Source organism: Brienomyrus brachyistius, chromosome 17 (assembly GCF_023856365.1).
Source record: "Brienomyrus brachyistius isolate T26 chromosome 17, BBRACH_0.4, whole genome shotgun sequence".
Classification (NCBI taxonomy): Eukaryota; Metazoa; Chordata; class Actinopteri; order Osteoglossiformes; family Mormyridae; genus Brienomyrus; species Brienomyrus brachyistius.
In genome coordinates, this window is record NC_064549.1 from 1,540,182 (window position 1) to 1,553,823 (window position 13,642).

Here is a 13,642-nt window from a genome sequence, read left to right on the forward strand (position 1 = left end):
GCACTCACAATTAGCTGATGTGATTAGAGAAACAGAGCCTTGCAGCTCCAACCATCTCCATAGTGTTTTTTGGTGTGGAGATCCTGAGTGCTTGTCTTGGTAACTGGGTTTGGCCGCTGTGATGGGGCGGGTGGGAGCAAGGTGTTCTACAGCATGCTGTGTCAAAGATGGCTGGAATATGTCGCCATGTGCATGGGGTGTCCTGGTAATACCAGCCTGTGCATTAAATTAGGGACCCTTTGTGTGGCAAGAACCTGTCCCCACACTCCACCCTCCCTGGACATGGTAACTATGGCTGTCGCAGCACATAGATGGGTGCTATTTGAGGTCTGTTCTAGCTAAATCTCATTCCCTCCCCAAAAACAGTCATATCAGATTCAGGGCACTTGAGTGAGGTTTAAATAAATTAGATGCTTTTTATAAAATCCACCCTCCATCACACGTGCCAAGTGGCGTCGATCTGGTCTGGCTGAAAAGCATGAAGTGTCATTAAGTTCTGATGATGGAGCACAGCATCTGCTCTGGCCCGTCAGCACCTGATCCGGCCTGCTCAGCAATGTGAGGGAAGTGTCCCGCTGGTGGGGGGGAGGGGGGGGTTCTATTGCTGACCCTCCTCACCCCTTGGCTGAGAGAACCTTGGTTAAATACTGATGTTTGAAGTTGGGTCAGCTCACATGGGAGCAGATGGACTGATCAGCAACTCGACTTTGCCAGCAACGGTCCATTCTGGTCTGTTCTGCATCTGGCTTCTTGCCTGTTTGCTTGGCTCGTGGGGGGGGGGGGTTTACTTACACAAAAATGTTCTGAGGGCAGAAGGAAAAACAATTGGTTCAGAGAGATAACCAATCAGCATAACTAAGCAACCAGAGGAGGCAGGAACAACCAATCCGATGTGAATGATGAAGTGTCTTGGCTGATGTTCTATAAAGCAGCAACAGTTCATTGTTGAATTGAATGACTGTCGACACACCACAGCGCTCAACAATAAAATGTGTCCTCTGCATTTAACCCATATGTGACAATGTGACATAGCAGGGGGCAGCTAATTCAGCATCCGGGGAGCAGTGCTTGGGGGCGGGACCTTGCTGGTCGGGGACTCGAACCTGCAATCTTTCAATTACAAGTGTGCATCCCTAACCATCAAGCCACCACTGGCAACTATCAATGGACAGTTGAAACAGATGGTACTACTGTGGCCATGATTTAGGTGTGGGCGGGGCTAATGACAGCATTTTCACTTAACTACTGAAGGCCTGTGATGACTGTTGCTTTGTGGCCATATAGCAGTTAATGAAGCCTTCGAGTATTAAAAGGAAAACCACCTGCTGTAAGTGTGACTGCATTTTCATGTGAAGGTGTGTGGCGATGTGCACCATACAGCCTGAGGATGCTGTGTGAAGTTCACACATTCTGCAAAGCAGCAGAAGATCTATCTTGAGGCTCAGTACTCAAAGCCTTGACTTTAGTATTTAATGCTCAAAGACCCGATCCAAAGCTTTTTCATTCTCTGACATCAGGGCAAAAGACTTTTAGAAGTGCGTCAAGGCTTAGAATAAGGTTCAGCATTTGGCATTTAAATATTCTGTCTTTTCACAACCCTCACTAAAGTCTACAGAGTATCTTGTAAAAAAAAAGACTAACCCAAATTAATATGAAATCAGGCCTATGAAATTCAAACGCTCTCCACAAGGGGGCAACATTATCCTAGTCTGCACCACACGGAGCTCTCTACAGATGAACCATATTGCGTTGTCCTGAATATTCACTTTCTCATGGTTACATATCCTGTCACACAAAATATGATAAAGGTCATGTGCACCCATGGAGACAAGCCCTTGAAGGGGGTCACATGGTCACAAACACAGGTGCCGGGTCAGCTGCAACACTGCCCACACCGTGGCAACAGACACATGCAAGAAATTCAGGCTTTTATTGGAAGCACTGATCCTAAAACATGATTTTCTTATTCACGTTCATGCCTTTAGGTGAAGGCTTTGCAGGAGGAAAAGGCGCCCAAACTCCATGGAGGTGAGCTTCTGCGGACCAGCATGGGCCAGGGTGGGGCCCGCAGTGTGTTCAAGCAACCGGAGCATCCCAGTACTCTGTCGTAATATTGGGGGTTTAATACGCTCTACGTCAGTTTTGTTATTCTCAATGAAAACGGAACACAGTGACGCTGTTCCATCGGCGGAGACAGCCAGGCACCCTAGAAACACATAAACCAAGTTTACAGGACACTCCTAAGTCATAAACTCATTTTCCATCTAAATAAACACTGCCCACAACACTCAGTCCCCCTAGACACACTACAGGCTTTATGAGTGCGCTCTGAAAACAGCTAATTCACAGTGCATTAGTAAAGTGACTAATTACAATTTAATTGCAACTAAAAGTAAAAGAATATATTCAGCTTTGATTCTGTCCTTCAGTCTGCGCCTTTTGTCCTTTAAAAGTAAAATTGTGGAAAGAATCAGTAAATGTTGAAGATGTATATCAGCCCACCCCATTCAAATCTGGCCTTCGATTCCAAATCCAAGCCTTGTTTTCAGGTCTCCCAGGTAATTAGGTTAATAATTACCAGAGGCGTCACACCTGGCTCACCAGTAAAGGAAGGCCGTTTGGTTTGGACTTTGAGGGCAGTGATCTGAATAGCTCTGCTGTACGCCATCTCCATTCCTACTTGCAGCATTCTTCAGCTTCGTTTGCATGAGCTGACACATACCGTTGTGTGTACATAGCGATAGTCTCCGTGGGTCCAGTGTCTGGTTTCCATATTAGGAGAATTTAAACAATGCTTACAAATATCTCTGTGTTCAGGCACTGGTAAGGCTGCCTTGCCAGGGCTATTTAGACGTATATATTTTGGCCCAAAACAAAATTCTGGGAGGTATTAAACTATAGGAAGAAGCAAATGATCTGCTGGCAATGAGTCGTGGTCAAATCCCCAGCAGCGCAACCCTATTATATGGATGGAGCTCTGATTAGAGTACGACTGTGCAGTTGCAGCCTTAATCACAGGCCAACTACAGCATGACGAACACAGAGCAAGGCATTATGGGGGATTCTGTGCTGACAGGGGAAACAGGAGGGCTGGTGTCTAATTAGACATGGGGTATTTAAGCAGCCAGTGAAGTGAGGTGGTCCGTCCTCTGGCCTCGATGTCGCTGCGTCCTTGATCTTGGTGAACTCAGCTGAAGAGCTAAATCAGCCTCGGCAGTTTTTCTTCAAAGCTCACGCAGCCCACCTTCTCCAGCATGTTTATGCCTGGGAGTTATTATATCCAGTAGGGAAAGGTCAGCATTTCCTTCGACCAAGATCGCGGTTTCTCTTCGGGAGTTCGCCACTGCACAGCGCAGGAGCCAGAATGTCAGCCGGAGAGTCTCAAAACATCGTCAGACTTTTTGTTTCGTGATCGACTGAGGGGGCAAAAACAGACAGAGAGAGAGATCTTTGCCAGAAGCTGCTTTTTGCTCTCAGATGACTCGGCCACTGTGAAATGCAGATGAGTTTGACCGGCCTGAGGGTTGTATTCTGTGTCCGCAGGATGATACCTATAGTACCCTGAGAGAGTATGCATCTCAGAAGCCTCATGTTTGCATGCCGACACGCTAGCTCTGACGCCGTAACCAGGCCTGTACCTGAAAATTACCTTCCATTAGCAGGACTAACAGAGCGGCAGAGGTAGAAAGTTCAGGTCCACAAAGTACGTATCCAGATCAAGGTTTTATTTCAACCATCCAGTTGAGTATAAAGAGTCACAGTTACAGAGTACTCAACTGCTTAGTTGAAAATAAGCTTTGGTGTGGATTTGTAATTTCTGAACCTGAACTTTCTGGCTGCTGGAACTGATAGTCCTGCTAATGGAAGGTAATTTTCAGCTAGACATTTCCCTGCTGCTTGTGTCTCAATGTACCCTTTGCTAATTGCAGATCGCTCGCTAATTGATCTGGTAGCTGAGTGTTCAGCATACCTGGCAGCTTCACACTCTTGGTCTAACACTAAGAACACATTCTCAGTGCTAAGGTGCCTGAGATCTGGTTCCGGGTAACATTGGATATACACCACAGGGTCGGTGGTTTTGAAATAGGTGGACAAATTATAGGTATGTAGTTGTGGATGGGTCACACGATTGTGGTTCTGGACAGGTCAGTTCTTGGTGGTCCTGGACAAGTCACAGGTAGGTGGTTCTAGATGGGTCACAGGTAGGAAAATCCAGACGGGTCACAGGTTGACGGTTCTGGGCAGGTCATAGGTTGGTGGTTCTGATTGGGTCACAGGTAGGTGGTGGCCTCCTGGTGCTGGCGCTCCCGGACCTGTGCCATGGCCACATTGATGCACTGTAGCCACTCCTCGGTGCGCTGCTCGTCCCGCGCCTTCAGCACATACGTGCGGCTCTCTGTGAAGATCTCGAAGGCGCGCGGTAGTCCGCAGTCCCGCCGCTTCCGTGCCACTGCCTTCACGCTCTGTACCTTGCTTAGCTCGATGGGCCCATCTTCAGGGTCGTCCTTCTGGGGGGGGGGGGGACACATCGGGGGTAGGGTCAGTGCGAAACAGGAAACGTCCCCCATACCACACCTGTGCATCGTGACCCTCTCCCAGGGCCCCTGTTTGCTTTCCAGCGATTTGTTTTTTTTTTTTTTAAATCATTGTTTAACAATGAAGACCTTGTTCTGCTGAAATGAATTACAATAATGACTCAGCCACACATTAAAAATACTACAGGCTCTTTCCAAACATCACAATAGTAAAAGACAACAGATGCGCCGCACCACCAGCTAGCTGACGGCTAGTGCCGGATGAATGGGCGAATTTATATCGACCTGCGTGTTCCTCGTTAGCCGCCCGCGGTACCGGCTGGTTAACCACAGTGCTTCTTTCTCTGGGTGCTTTTCATTAGACCATGTTCCCTTTCGCCCTGAATCCAGGCTGTGAGTCTCCCTAATGCCGGTGCTCTTGTGTGCGCTGACATCCCTCCTTCCTGCCCTTTGTTCTTTTTTTTGTTCTTTTCTTCCCCCATGTTCACCTCGTTCACTTTTTACTTTCAGCACCTTGTGTTTTGTTCATAACTAGCAAATTCTCTGCAGAACAGGGAACAATGTCGCTATTGAAAGTAGCCCTCCAGTGAACTTTTGACATTGTTCCATGGATATTTGGTAGCCTTTGACCTGTCCCTTGCACTATGCCCCCCCATGCTGAGGGGTGAAGCGCCGGAGTTACTTACCGATTTCCCCTTGCCAAAGAGCAGCTGGTTTCCGGCCAGCGTGAAGTAGCGGGTCTTCCAGCGCTTGATGAACTTCCACCTCACCTGCTTCTCCTTCAGCTTGCCCTCGATGAGCGGCTGCCCCTCTCGGTTCACCACTGACAGAGGAAACAGAGAGGAAACCCGAGGGTGAAGGACAGGACCTCTGGCGCATGTCTGTGAGTCTGGGACAGGCCTGGTGCTCATACCGCTAAAGACAAGCGCTACTCTGTTCAGCTTTCTACAGCCTTGATAGGACAAGGGAAGTTAATCGTGGCCCAAAGACACCCCCACATAGGCTGGAGTCAGACAGACACGGGCTCAGGACATGTGCTGGCCCCCCTGCCCACCCCTGTGCGTTGTTGAGTGACGGCTGTGGCCCCTGTGCTCATGCCACTTACCCTCTTGTAATGTTCCGGAATATTTCTGGGGACCGATGACATGCCACGCAGCACCAGTCAAACAGGAAACGCGGTTCAAATCGGTCCAAGAAATGTACACAGCGCCCCATTGTCGAGAAAGGGCCTTTCATCCACCCGCCCAGCCCCTTTGACAGTGGGACCATCGGATCTGAGTCTTTGACTGCCAGCATGAGATTGCTGCTGGGAAGAACGTGTGCTGCTCAGGATTCCAAGACAGAATGTTCCAGAGCATACACTGCTAGACGGTAGAGTGCCCCCACTTCCATTGGTTGCTGTGAATGCTGATATAACAACATGTCCAAATTAGAGGCACTTGCAAAGCAAATAAGAATAAATACCAAGGTTCTGAGTCAAAGCACCATGCCCATCAAGGTTCTGAGTCAGAGCACTGTGTTCCTCAAGGTTCTGAGTTAGAGCATCATGCCCATCAAGGTTCTGAGTCAGAGCACTGTGTTCCTTAAGGTTCTGAGTCAGAGCATCATGCCCTTCAAAGTTCTGAGTTAGAGCTCTGTGTTCCTCATGTTTCTGAGTCAGAGCACCATTCCCCTGAAGGTTCTGAGTCAGCACTGACCACCAACACTGTCAAGCATCAGCAAACATCCAGTAGACGATAATCTCTATGATTACGCAGATCAGGAATGTTGGTGGGCCAGGCTTCTGGTAACAGGGAATGGGGATATAATGCGGGCTAAAAGTGTGCATGCAAGTGCCCATGGGGGAGCATCATATGGGCCGGATGGGATGTAGCTCACCAAGAGTGTGGAACCTCAGGCTGAACCACGGATCCTGCAGGATCGTGTGAGACGTTCAGCAGGAAAGAAAAGGAGCCTCAGAGAGGGAGAGGAGAGTGCCACAGTCAGCATTAAACGTGGAACAGATGGCTAAAGCAGGAGGCACACACAGCCGCATGTGGATACGAGGCTGCACATTCCACCATGCAGTGTGCTCCTGTGTGGGGTGCCAGGGGGTGCAGTGACTTCCATAGCGTTTTGGTTACACATGATGATCGGGCTCTGATGTGATTCACAGTGCTGGTCTCCTCCAACCCAGGTGAGGAGGAGGATGAGGAAGAGGAAGTGGTTCTGAGCAGTGGCACATTGAGGAAGCTCATGTTGTTTGGGACAGACAGCTGGTCTGATTAACCAAAGGTGGAATGACAGACTGAGGAATAACAGACTGAGGAATGACAGACTGAGGAATAACACACTGAGGAATGACACACTGAGGAATGACACCCTGAGGAATGACACCCTGAGGAATAACACCCTGAGGAATAACACCCTGAGGAATGACAGACTGAGGAATAACACACTGAGGAATGACAGACTGAGGAATGACAGACTGAGGAATAACACACTGAGGAATAACACACTGAGGAATGACAGACTGAGGAATGACACCCTGAGGAATGACAGACTGAGGAATAACACACTGAGGAATGACAGACTGAGGAATGACACACTGAGGAATGACAGACTGAGGAATGACACACTGAGGAATAACACACTGAGGAATGACAGACTGAGGAATAACACCCTGAGGAATGACAGACTGAGGAATAACACACTGAGGAATGACAGACTGAGGAATGACAGACTGAGGAATAACACACTGAGGAATAACACACTGAGGAATGACAGACTGAGGAATAACACATGGAGAAGTGACATACCCATGAGCAGCTATGAGCACTGAGTGGGACTGATACACTTCACACACAGTGACACATGTTTGCAGTTTGGCATTGCAGGGGACCATGCACGGTGATGTCAGCCCGACAAAACTCATAAACGATTTCAGTTGATCACAAACAAAAAACCCCTTAAACCATTTAAAAAGGGTTAGTGGGGGGTCCTCATATTGTATGTATTTCAGGATTGCTGTGCTTGTCTAAACACAAAGCTTCAATCAAGCTTGGCCAAGCTCCGCTGCTCTCACGCACTGGTGACCTCTGCGTCCCCAGTTACATACTGTGCGCGTCAGATGTGTGCAAGGCTTGACACGCTTTAATCACAATCAAATATAACCTGAACAGTAACAAATGTTGAGAGAATGGCACCTGAACAAACGTCCAGTTTTAAGCAGATGGTAATCCGATTAAGCATGTGGTTATGGTGACCAAAAGCCTGGCCATTTATGTATTCAGAAGCGTCAGGACCACATGGAAGGTGAAGTCCGGCTGACCTGCCAACTTCTCTACCATGGAGATATCCATCGAACAATCATAGTCAAACCCACCTCGCCGAGACCCCCACAAGGCCTGTGATACACAAAACCTGGCTCTGAACGTTAGGATGATCTGTCCATGATCGTAAGGTTGCTGGTTCGCATTCCAGTGTCAACAGAATGATGTCACCGTTGAGCCTTTGAGCGAGGCCTTTAACCACCCGGTCACTCCAGGGACTGGCGGATTCTGCTTTTTCAAAAAGACGTCATTTTGGAGAGAAGCATCAGCTAAATTAAAGGTAAAATGTCTGCTCAGGTGTGACCCGGTAAAAAGGTGCCTGTCTCACTACGACAGTGTAAGCAGATTGAAAGAAGGATGTTAAATGACAGAAGGGTGTTGGTTCGAGGGTATAAATAGCATATGAAATGTGCTGGAGATGTGCGTCACGGGTAAGAGTCCGACAGCGGCCTCGCTGATTCCTGGCAATCGACTCGCTGTTAGAGATCCAGTCCTGCACGTGATGTCATGGAGTTTTTAATATGTGTGATTTCAACACCCCCTAGTCAGGCAGCGAGTTCCTGGTCCGTCATTAAACTGCGAGTTCAGCTTTGTGAAAAGCGACTCTCGCCTTGACAAGTCAGTGGAAACATTTTGGCGGCGCCCGCTGCCTGGATTCCTCAAGCGAGGAGCTTACAGCCTTATTAGCAGTCCTGATATCTCTGTCGGTGCCCTTGCAGTAAATGTTTGTTTCATTTTAACTCCACTTTGATTTGGGGGCTGGAACTGGGTTTGTGAAAATGCACAAATTCCAGGCAGAGCCACAACTAATTATAAAGCAAAGAAACAGCCCAAGGGGGGGGTCCCTGATTTATACGCTACCCCCTGCCCAGCCCCCACCAGTTGAAAACATGAAACGTACACGAATCTGGATCAGACCCTTCATTCAAACCATGTCTTTAAGCAATAAATTCCCTCACAATTATTGTTTGAATTCTTAAGGGCTCCGAAAAGATTTTCAGATCCTCTGGGAGCCCAAAAAAAGTAGTGTCAGCAGGGGCCGAATCGGGGGGGGGGGGTGGGGGTTAGGGGGGGGTTTTGATGGAAAGCGGAACACGGAGATCCTTGGGGAATGAGAGAGGCTTGCCAGGGTGATGAACAGACATCAGCATTTACTACAGGAACTGCTGTTCTGCGCAGCCTCTAGTGAGCTTGGCTCTTCCTCTATCAGCACACACAGACACAAACAACCCCCCCCCCCCCCCAGCCCCCCCCAGCTTCTGCCACATGTCGTAAAGAAACTTGAAGCGAGTCACGCTTTGGGGCCTCGACGGTCCCTCTCATAGGTGCCACTTTAAAAGTGAACTGGCCTGTTATTTATTAGGAATTGGGTGCATTTACATTTTAACTGTCCAGCAGACGCCTTTTGTCGTTCATGTTTGAGAGAGCAGGGTCAGCCCGTCCCTGGGGAAATTTGGGCCGTAAGGGCTGGGGGGTTGTTAGGATGCTAAGACATCCGTGGCCCCCGGTTCTCAGACTAAGAGGATGGTTATTAAAACATCTGAACTGAACAAGTGATTCAGGGCTCATTCGGGGCTCCAGGCCCCTACGGTTCAGGCTTCTGACGCGTGTTATGGGTCTCGCTCAAGGGCCGGACTGTGAAATCACTCTGCCAACCTTAGAATTTGAACTGCCGACCTTCCGATTAAAGACCCAGCATCTTAACCTGCTGAGTAACACACCGCCCCCCCCCCCCCCCCCCCAGTAGCCCCCCCCCGCGCTAACTGCTTGCTTCATCTGGCATCCTTATGCCAGGCATATTGTCCCTTTGGATCACTATCCATAAAGCCCCAGTTGTAACGTGACGATTAGGGAAGGTCAATTCTGTTAGCAATTCACACACGCACTGCTACTGATGGTGCTAACAGCCAGTAGCTGCATCTAATAGAGAATCTCTGCAGGGTTAGGGTTAGGGTTAGGTTTAGACTGTCCCACCTGCACGCGTCCGCCTGTGTATCCCACATACCAGCCCCTTACCCGCGGCCTTCTCGGGGTTCTTGCACATGAAACAGAGCCAGTCTCCTGCGCTCTCGCTGTAGCCGAACAGGTCGAAGAAGCGTACTTCCTTCAGCTGGGACTCCAAGCTCTCCAGATCCTGGTGGAGACAAAGGAGTAAAGAAAACATCTCCGCTACAGGATTTAGTTTGAGCTAGATCCAGCTCATTAATGAAGCAGATCGTCGGTGACGTAAAACATCTCCCTGTCTACAGGAGAGCCTCAGAGGGAGAAGGAGGAGAAGGTCTTCATCCTGCCCATGGACACACGTCCCTTAAGACTGTGAAGCCCCCACCTTAAGTACGTGTCGATGTTCTCTTTAAAGTAGGGGGGATATAGGAGAAAAGTGATTCTAAATTCTTTTCATCCTACGGGCTGAAACGAGTAGAAGCCAGTGCAACCATTTATATGCAGAAATTTCAAAACTCTTTGGATCCCAGCACAACATTAATCAGATGTCAGCCTTTACCCTCATCAGCCAGCAGCACATCTATCTCTGCTGGGGAATCCTCGGCTGGGAAATGGATATGCGTGTGTTTACATACGTGTGCGTGTGCAAGTAGGAATGAGCCGACAGAGATGGCGGCCCGTGCCAAACCCGTGTCCGCTGTATCTGAAAACACGTGTGTTTAGATTGATCTGAGCTCACACTCGTGGCAGTCAGAATGAACGCTGACGTGAAGAGGAGCTGACACAGCACGGCCTGGTCCCACCATGCACTGGGAACTTCAGAGACGGGCGGCCCCCTTCCTGAGGGAGCACGATCACACAGAAATGGGCTGATAACGGGCTCCATTCCCCCGCGGAGGCATGAGTGGTGAACGCTCTCAGGACCGGGCCGGCTGACCCACACAGCAGGGGGGGATAGGCCCATCGGAACCATGAGGATATGGGCCTGGGGGTAATGCTATGCTAAAGCAGGACCATGTGGGGGGAGTATGGAGGCGTACGACCCACTTCTCCCCACAGTAAATCACGTCACCAGGCCCCCTTTCATCTGAGGTTCCTAACATCTTCCAGGTTTACTGTAGGACTCATCCCCCTCCCTGGGGGCTTCTCCCTGGCTTTAACCTCTTCGCTCTCAGACCCTGAGCCGTGGAGATTTGAGGGTGGGAGTCTAACGTGGAAACTGAATCTGAAGTGGATAAGCCAGATGCTGTTTGTCACACTGAGACCCCCCCCAGAGAAACACCCGCCGTGTGCCGGATCCCCACGAATCATAATGACTGTCACTGTAACGTGAAATTCTTTCTGGCTCTGTATGTGTGTCTGCATGTGAAGCTGTAGTGTGTGTGTGTGTGTGTGTGTGTGTGTGTGTGTGCGTGTGCACATGTTCAACAGTGACTGTGTTTGTGACTTCGTGAGTTCATGTACGCAAATGTGTAAAACTGAGTACGTGAGTATATGTGAGTGACTGTGGCTCCACATTCTATTACAGATTTACAGCCTGATTCCCGGCATTTAAGACATACGTCCAAATAAGTAAAGTGCCAGATTCATAAATGAAAACATATCGAGAAATAGTCGTCGATAAATTGACCTAAAAAGGAAACATTTAAAACATCTTCCCCTAAACATTAACACTTCGATCAGGAGAGAGGATGAGGGCCACTTTCCCGAATCGGCATTCCTACGGGGGGGGGGGGGGGGGGGGGGGGGAGCATACTTTAACGGGATGCAGAGACCTCTGTCATCATGTCTGGGAGTCAAAACCACCCCAACATTCTAAAGCATATCTAAAGGCCAGAACAGTGCTTGCTGTTGAAGGGGCCTATTAGCACGCCTGAAGATTGCAGGTGGGTCAAATGTGACCCCAGGGGCTCACGAGCGCAGCCAGAGGCAGACCCCTGTCCCCACTCCTCCAGATAACGGTCTCATCTAGCCTCCCGCAAGCTCAGAGTAGCTCTCCGGAGCATCACTGTGGCCCCGCTACGCTTTTCTTTATGCCCATTCTCTGCGTGATGCACGTGGAAAAACACACGGGCTTCACCTGGCCAAGAGGCGCAGAGAGAGGCTTCCATGAAGACCCCCTGCAGCTGCTTTTCCCAAAACTATGCCTTCCGAGGAAGCAACACTTCACTGTCAACAATGCATAAAGCTCTAGGGCGCACTGCTGAATTCAGGATGAAACGATCGCAGCTGCTGTGTGGGGGTGGGGGGTGGGCTTCCCCATAGCTGTGTTAGTTCCCAGAATTCTTAGGCCTTGGGGGGTGTGAAGCAGGACCACATTCAGAGAGAAGGCCTCTCTACTGCCTGGCCTGGTGGTTTGACAGTTTTCCAGGTTCCCCCTCGATGCTAAATGTTTCAAAGGAACCCGGCAGTGTGCTGAGGACTGTGGGCGGTGCTTTCCTCCCGGAATAGAGAGCGGACAAAACAGGTAACTGCAAACCCGTACCTTAAACCGCTTTCTGCATGCTCTTTGCCAGGGGTCTGGGTTCTTCTAAAGAGGCAGAAGCAGCTGCCATGTTCCTTATCAGCAGCAGTATGACATTTATGAAAACATGTGCCATGAGTTTGACTCAGAGCAAACGGAGTCGGCGGGACGGCCGTTCAGAGGGGCTGTCGGGGTCGAACCGGCCCCGTCACAAGGGGAGCACATAAAGACCGTGACAGACGAGGGACAAGGTCGGCCCTGACAAGGCAAACGGGGTCGGCTCAACGCGGACCATATGTCCCTGAGAATGAGCGCTGCCATCAGCCGCCGGTCAAGCGGCAGGCAGGTAAATCAGCCGATCCACTGGGCCAAGGGGGTCGTTAACGGGCAGACTCTAGGTTTTACAAGCCACCTTTTATTAGTCCAGCATTTCCACTCCATTCTTGCCAGCATTTCACAAGCTGGAGTTCAAGAACATTTGAACCCAGCCAGGTTCCCCTTTGCGCTCGTTTCGAGATCACATGACCTGGCCAAAGCCCGAGCGGGAGGTCTGGTGGCCCCACGGACGGATGGACGCGGTATCGTACCTTCTTGTGGGGGAAGGTAGCCTGCCTCACGGCCATCTCCAGACTGCGTTCTCCGGTCAGCTGGGTCTTCTCCCACAGGCCACCTAAGAGGCAGACGGCTTCATCACCTGATGTCAGAGGCTCCTTGGCCTTGCTCTGGAACAAAGGGAAAGGCTTTGGAGGTGGGGAGTCCGGAGACCACATCCTGGCTCACCAGTCCTTATGGGATGTGGAAACTTCGAAAGACTCCCCTGGGGAGGGTGCTGTTGTACCTTTGAGTTAAGTGCTTAACATCCAACAGTGGCCATGGACAATCTGCAATGAAACTGAGGGGGGGATTCTTTTCAATTTATTTTCCGGGGCCTTCCGGAACGTTCTAGGACGGCTCACCTGGAGGAAGAGCAGCATGAGCTGCAGCCAGAGATGTGGCTGGAGGCTGCACAGCGAGAAGCTGGACTTGGCGTAGAGGCAGTAAGAGCCCTTCAGGGGGCAGGAGAAGGAGAGGCGGGCTACACAGCCATGCACAGAGTCTGGAAAACAGGAAGTGAAGGCTCGCATTACAGGAAGGGGGTGAGAGTGCACCGTGGGCTCACGCTGAGTACGGCACCCCCCACTCCGCCCGAGACTCAGGGGGGGGCACATGGATCAGCACTTATGCCTGGGGATTCAGACCAAACACCTGCGAGGTCAGTGAGGAGCCAGGACCCTGCTGCGACGCCCCCACCAGGCAGGGAGCGGCCAAACAGGTCGGCAGATAAAAGCGCTTGGTGAGTCACGCCTGCTGAGCCAGTGAGCGGACGCTGCAGCCGAGGGTGCAGGTGG

The 13,642-nt window shown here is 50.3% G+C and overlaps 1 protein-coding gene across 1 annotated transcript in view; it reads right to left on the bottom strand.

Moving 5' to 3' along the window:
- Window positions 1–1,916: 1,916 nt before the first annotated feature.
- Window positions 1,917–13,642, bottom strand: part of veph1 (ventricular zone expressed PH domain-containing 1) — a 39,493-nt gene continuing 27,767 nt past the window's right edge. Inside the window, 5 exon segments of the mRNA XM_048980177.1 lie at window positions 1,917–4,508; window positions 5,222–5,358; window positions 9,863–9,980; window positions 12,842–12,976; window positions 13,211–13,350. Of these exon segments, the coding sequence (XP_048836134.1) occupies window positions 4,272–4,508; window positions 5,222–5,358; window positions 9,863–9,980; window positions 12,842–12,976; window positions 13,211–13,350 (767 nt within the window). The 3' untranslated portion in view covers window positions 1,917–4,271.